Source organism: Pempheris klunzingeri, chromosome 8, assembly GCF_042242105.1.
Source record: "Pempheris klunzingeri isolate RE-2024b chromosome 8, fPemKlu1.hap1, whole genome shotgun sequence".
Classification (NCBI taxonomy): domain Eukaryota; kingdom Metazoa; phylum Chordata; class Actinopteri; order Acropomatiformes; family Pempheridae; genus Pempheris; species Pempheris klunzingeri.
Window position 1 is genome coordinate 10,459,898 of NC_092019.1, and position 6,430 is coordinate 10,466,327.

The 6,430-nt window shown below is 42.4% G+C and overlaps 1 protein-coding gene across 1 annotated transcript in view; it reads right to left on the reverse strand.

Annotated features, from left to right (window-relative positions):
- Positions 1–856: 856 nt before the first annotated feature.
- Positions 857–6,430, reverse strand: part of LOC139205715 (terminal nucleotidyltransferase 4A-like) — an 8,801-nt gene continuing 3,227 nt past the window's right edge. Inside the window, exons 4-12 of the mRNA XM_070836006.1 lie at positions 5,439–5,559; positions 5,206–5,313; positions 4,996–5,124; positions 3,142–3,355; positions 2,556–2,682; positions 2,339–2,442; positions 1,975–2,159; positions 1,614–1,751; positions 857–1,397 (exon numbers count right to left, since the gene is read on the reverse strand). Coding sequence (XP_070692107.1) covers positions 954–1,397; positions 1,614–1,751; positions 1,975–2,159; positions 2,339–2,442; positions 2,556–2,682; positions 3,142–3,355; positions 4,996–5,124; positions 5,206–5,313; positions 5,439–5,559 — 1,570 coding nt within the window. The 3' untranslated portion in view covers positions 857–953. The remainder of the gene's footprint in view (positions 1,398–1,613; positions 1,752–1,974; positions 2,160–2,338; positions 2,443–2,555; positions 2,683–3,141; positions 3,356–4,995; positions 5,125–5,205; positions 5,314–5,438; positions 5,560–6,430) is intronic.

Sequence of the window (6,430 nt, forward strand, 5' to 3'; positions counted from 1 at the left end):
CAACAAACATAAAATAAGGTGGTAAGGTTAACAAAACAGAAACACTTAATAGTGCCATTGTGAACAAAAAAAAGAATCCCTCTGTGACATGAGAACAAAAGATAATCACCAACACACAAAAATTAAACACTTGGTACATTCAAACAAGTCATCACAGTTTAAGCACTTGAGACAATGTCCGTTTTGTGCCTTCACACCAAAAATCATTAAGTCAGCGTTGCGCTGCATAGGTAGAAAAGTAGTGCTTCACTTCAGTCCGGAGTACAATTCGTAGATGATAGTCCAGGCTGCAAGAGCTCTGAATCAAGAGCGTAGCCAATAGGGAGTTGCATTCAGAGGACTAAATGAGCCTGAAGCCTGATCAAAAGGCCCAATAAGAGTCAAATCTTCAAGACAGACCAGGTTTGATAAACCAGTTCAGTACTATGGCACATAATGTTGCTCTCCAACATGTTTAAGTTGCATGGAAACTCAATACTTGACTGAACTCTTCAGCCAACCAGCCAGAGTTGTTAGGGGCTGGAAAGTGACATTGGTCATAGTTACTAATCAGGGAATCAGTAATTCTTCACTCAACTCAAAGTCTGTGCTGGTGTGCATCACATTTAGAGGAAGGGCTTCTGACTACCATCAGACCGATGTAACAAAATGAGCACATCTAAGACTACGTGCCTCCATAGTCTTCCTTCACTAAGTGAGCCTTGTGCCATCACTTAGTAACTGCACAGTGCTAGCAGAGATCAACTATTTGACACATTGGGAGACAACTTCAATTGACTTGTGAAATCCAGGATGAAGTTGGTGCGTTTTCTGAAAGCCTCCAACACCCCCCCGCAAAAACAAACAAACAAAAAAAAAAAAAAACAGGTCCATCAGGAATCATTCACAGCTTCTCAATACATGGCTCCAAAAAACCCACAGCCAATCAAGTCGAGTCATTCAGCTTCAGTCTTTCATCTGCTCTGGTTAAGAGCAGGAAGATTGTCCCTCTTTCTGCGCCTCCAGGTGTGAGAGTTGTACTGCTGCTGGTTCCTGATACCTGGTGCCGTGTTATGACCCTGGGGAACAAACCGCCGCTGGGGACTGAAGTTACCTTGAGAGTGATTCTGACCTCGGATGCCACCTTGGTTGTGCTTGAAGCCAACTTTGTGCGACTCAAGGGAGCCATTGGAATTGGATCTCATGACGTAAGTGTGGCCCTGCTGCCCTCCTACCTGAGGATGGTGGAGCTGGTGCAGGGGGCTGGGGTGAGGGCTTGCCGAGTTAGCGTGGTGGGAGACTTGTGCAGCTTGTGACGTGTGACGATGCACAACACTGATTGAAGGGGGGTTCTCGTGGTAGAACGGGCAATCAGAGAGCGAGGGGATTGTTAGGTTTTCAGGGAGGGACATGTGAACCTAAAAAAAAAAAAAAAGTTTTTTTAATTGAAAATTCAAGCTAGGGGGCAATGCAATAGTTTCCACAGCCTGGTTAAACATGATCTAATTTTCATTTTAGATTAGAAAAGAAACTAAATGTACTGGGTTTTACAGTACCTGAACTGAGAGAGGTTAGTGTGGGTTCACTTTTTTTTTTGTTATGCAAACTGTGAAAGGAAAAATAATTAAACTGACCTGAGGCGTGGTGTGGATAAAGCCTGCTGAATGTGTGGCTCTCAGGTCAGTAGCCATCTGGATTACTGAATGGACTGAGGCCAGGGTGAGGGGGTGGAGCTGGATAGTAGCATTACTGCTGGGTGGAGAGTCAGACTCCTGGAAAAACACAAAGTTTACCAAAGTTGCACAGACAGATTTGATAAAAACAGAACTTGAACAGTTGAACTATTGACCAATGATGGCAGAGGGCACAGCTGCAATGATTAAGTTTTTCTGACAATGACCTTTGTGAATGCTGAATGCTTTAATACTCAACAGTGAACTTATGATTCACTGATCCAGTAAATGTTCGAATGGACAAAATATCTTTTGGACTTACGATGTCGCTTCCGGAGGAGGAGGAGAGCGAGCATGCAGAGGAAGACGATGAATGGTGTTGAGGGCTGGGGAGGAAGACTGGAGAAGGTGAGGGGGAGTCGGCACTGAGAGGGGAGGAAGTGTCCCTCTGATCCTCCACAGAGCCAAGCATCAGCCTGGCGAGGTCCTGCTCACAGGTCTCTACATCTATTACCAAACAGAATACTACTGATGAGGAAAAGTTTGATCAGGTATATTCACCACCTATTCGACTCTAAGATGGGTAAATATTTTATTGTTTTTCTGAGGTGACGATAAAATAAATTACAAATCCAAACTAAATTTAAAAGGTGGTTGGTGCAAACCCAAGTTTTAGACAAAGTTACCATGGTTCTCCAGCTTGGCATACTGCTTGGCTCCCCACTTCTTGATTGTCCAGTCCCTGTAGGCCAACACCTCAGGGCTGACTTTGATGATGCGCCCTAAAGTACTACAGCACAGAGAAGTATCGTCATAATGTTATCAGGAAAAACACAAGACTAGTGCAGAGGAAAAAAAACAACCCCATAAAAGTTAAGTACATCATAAATAGGAGAAACCAACCTGTCATATTCTTTGTTGGGGTAGGCGCGTGCAAGAGACGACACGCCATGACTCAGCACCATGTACGCAAAGTCAAACACCTGCTTGACTTGCAGGACCCCATACGAACTCCTGCCCACGTCGTTCCCTGTGTGGATCACAAAATGAAAGATTACGACACCTCACGAGCTTTGCACAATGCAACATGTACAGCAATCTGGGTCTAAAACTCCAGTGAAATGAGTACCAGTAGCAGCCATGGAGGCAGAAAAGAGCCTGGTCCTATCTTAGAGCAGGATTTGTCAGTCAAATCAAAATCATAAAATGACTCTGATATAATCTTATGCACAAATGTAAGATGCCGACACAGTGGCATCTACATTTTGAAACGAGAACTACAGCGAAGCACTACAGTCTTTCTGCATTTGATTACACAACAAGCTCTTTGCAATTTTGGCACCATTTATTGTGTTTATCCCATGATAACTCACTGATGCCAGGTGCTAAATGTGCCGCTACAATGATGTCACATCCACACCCTCCCCATTTATGGATGACTTGATCATGTCACGATTCGCTTATTCATCAATTCAAACCCCAGGCTGACCTGGCTGTATTGGATCTTCTATGCAGAGCATGGATGGCCTGTTTCCGTTCCCCATGGCTTTGAGCATTTCCTCCTTGGACAGGTAAGCCCCTCCATTCTTCACCCTGATGCCTGTCTTCATGTAGTTGAAATCACGCCCATACAGCTCGAAGAACTCGATGAGCAGGATACCCAGGTTGATGTTGGTGCGTCGCGTGTCGATCCGTGGGTGTAACTGATCAGCACGACAACGAGAACACATTATCTACACAGCCAGTCGTGCATGAGTTCCCCATCAGACAGCACAGCAGTAAAATATCCAACTTGTAGAAACACCAACAACATCTATCTGATGCATGTATGGAACTTATATTTCATACAGTAAATTTAATATAGTGCCACTGAACTAACTGACCTCTAACTTTGGTTGATCCACCAGCGGACCACCAGCAGGGTACGGACACTGACTGCAATTAAGATACTGGGTAGTTATACTGACTGACTGAGTGTAAAATCTTTATCCTGGTTGGGATTGCACAATACTGTTTCAGCATCAACACCAAGATATGCACATGTGCAGTAGTTGCATTAGCATCCAGATAATACAGATCATTTTCTGTAATTTCAATGAATAAATAGCTTACATAAAATACTCACATGGAAAGACCATTTCTTCTTACATTTTGAATTACATATTTGACAAATATGGTACACATTTTTAAACTATTTTTTTCCTTAGAAGCTTTTTAATTAAGCATATAACAAAATATAAAACATTACTGTATAAAATACAAAAAGTATTTTATTCAGTAAGTAATGTGAGGCCTCCGTACTGGACATGATTCTTGCAGCGGAGGTAAAAGAGGTTGTTTGGGGTATAAACTGTCTGACACGGACCCAAACATCCATGCAACAGAAGCAGCCCCTGTTTTTTTTTTTTTCGGTACGAGCCCCTCGTTTTGTGTTTGCTTCCTTCTGCTGTTTGTAATTAACCTGTTCCGGGTTAAGTTCACGATCCTCCATGTTTGTGATGACAAATATCGCCGTTAAGAGAATGATTTGTGTCACAATGGAGTAAAAACAATAGAAAAGCCATCCATCTGTTCATATTAAACTCCATCGTGGAGTTATTGTCATGTCACACAGGCCTACTTGCATAAAAAATTTTTTTTAAAAAAAGTATATATACACTGGCCACTGCATTAGGTACACCTGTTCAGCTGCTCGTTAATGCAAATATCTAATCAGCCAATTACATGGCAGCAACTCAATGCATTTAGGCATGTAGACATGGCCAAGACGACCTGCTGAAGTTCAAACTGAGCATCAGAATGGGTAAGAAAGGTGATTTAAGTGACTTAGAACGTGGCATGGTTGTTAGTGCCAGACGGGCTGGTCTGAGTATTTCAGAAACTGCTGATCTACTGGGATTTTCCTGCACAACCATCTCTAGGGTTTACAGAGAATGGTCCAAAAAAAGAGAAAATATCCAGTGAGCGGCAGTTCTCTGGGCGAAAATGCCTTGTTGATGCCAGAGGTCAGAGGAGAATGGCCAGACTGGTTCTAGCTGATAGGAAGGCAACAGTAACTCAAATAACCACTCGTTACAACCAAGGTATGCAGAAGAGCATCTATGCCACGAAGAATTAAGGCAGTTCTGAAGGCAAAAGGGGGTCCAACCTGGTACTAGCAAGGTGTACCTACTGAAGTGGCCGGTGAGTGTATGAGATTGCATTAAAAAAAAAAAAAATCATCAACACTGTCCTATCAGCAGTGCATCAGAATGCCAAAAAAGAAAGGGGAAAAATATTTTGCATCGTTTTGAATAGACAGGAAAGCATCTATTTTAAATGTAGCATGCATGCTGATCGGTACCTGCAGAAAGCTGATGGCCATTAGTATGAGGCTGTAAGAGCTGATGCCTCCGGTGAAGACTTCATTCAGATCCCTCTGCAGTAAGAACTGCTTCAGGACGAAGATCAGAGGTGGAAGAACAGTGTACTTCTACAAGACAGAAAGACAAACATAAGGAACAACCAAAAAGGCCACGTTTGTGGTGAGAGTGTCATGTGTTAAAGGGCTTACCTTAAGATAGCTTTTGATGAACTGCGCTGCTTTAACAGCAGTCTCCACATTGAAGCTGATGTCCACTTTCACTTCCGTTTCATGGTCAGTAAGCTTGATGATTGGCACCTGCAGACAGATCAAAGAGCAAACGCTTCTCAGACTCATGATGAATCAATTGACACAACCCCTATTCAGACGGACTGTGTGGGTCCCCCAAAGTAAAAAGACACTGTTGGCTCCTGGTGACTTACTGTAGCTTTGTCGAGGACCTTGATGGGATATGGGCCAGCCACATTGTGCTCCTTGAGGGCTTGTTCCAGTTCCTGCAGCGGGGGATGGTCCCACTTTCCAAACACCACCAGGTCAATGTCACTAAGAACACCGGCACAAAGTACTTAGTACCTCAGAAAGTTTATTTCCCCAACTATTCCGTCTGTACACAGTGCATAATGAAGCACAGGTCACTGAAAGCACAACATTAGGGCATAACTGTATGTCGTTTAACTAATTTAGGTATTTGAGAGTCTATTGTGGGGGGTGTCTTGTATATATTTTAATACAACTACGAAGAAAAAAGGTGACCAGAACTGTAGCATGCAGAGAAGCAACATTTGTCTCTGCAACTCAAAATGTTCTTGACCACCTCAACGCACACTTTTTTTTCCCTAAAAGATTGTGTAAGGTACAAAGTACCTTGATTAGCTCATGACGTGGTCTTTTTAAATGATCTGGTCCTATTTTATAATCAAAATGTTGTTGGTTGTGGAGCTCAAATTCAGTATGACGTGCCTACAGTGATGTTGAAGCAATCACTGCATTAAACAGCTGCTTTATTTCCTTGCTCCAAAAATCATTCTAATTACTGCTAGACTGAAATTATTTCCAAATGGAGCTGCTGAAATGATTTAACTCTTGTTGATTTGCACAGAAAATGTTGAAATATCAACTGTTTCCAATATTGTTCCAACTCTAGAACCCTGTAAACCTCATAATAATCTGAGAAACATGACATAAACCATGATAGCACATACAAGTTCAAAGTAAAAACTAAATGTGGTTGTAGCTACCCAGCTGAACAGTAAAGCTGAATACTGTATGGTATCATACAACTGATGCGCCGTGACTAATGAATATAATATAACCAATATTAGCACTCTCACTTCCTTAAAACTAGTATGTTAGTGAGACATTTCAGATGAGGCCCATGTAAGGCCAGACTGTACATGAAAGATACACAATCATT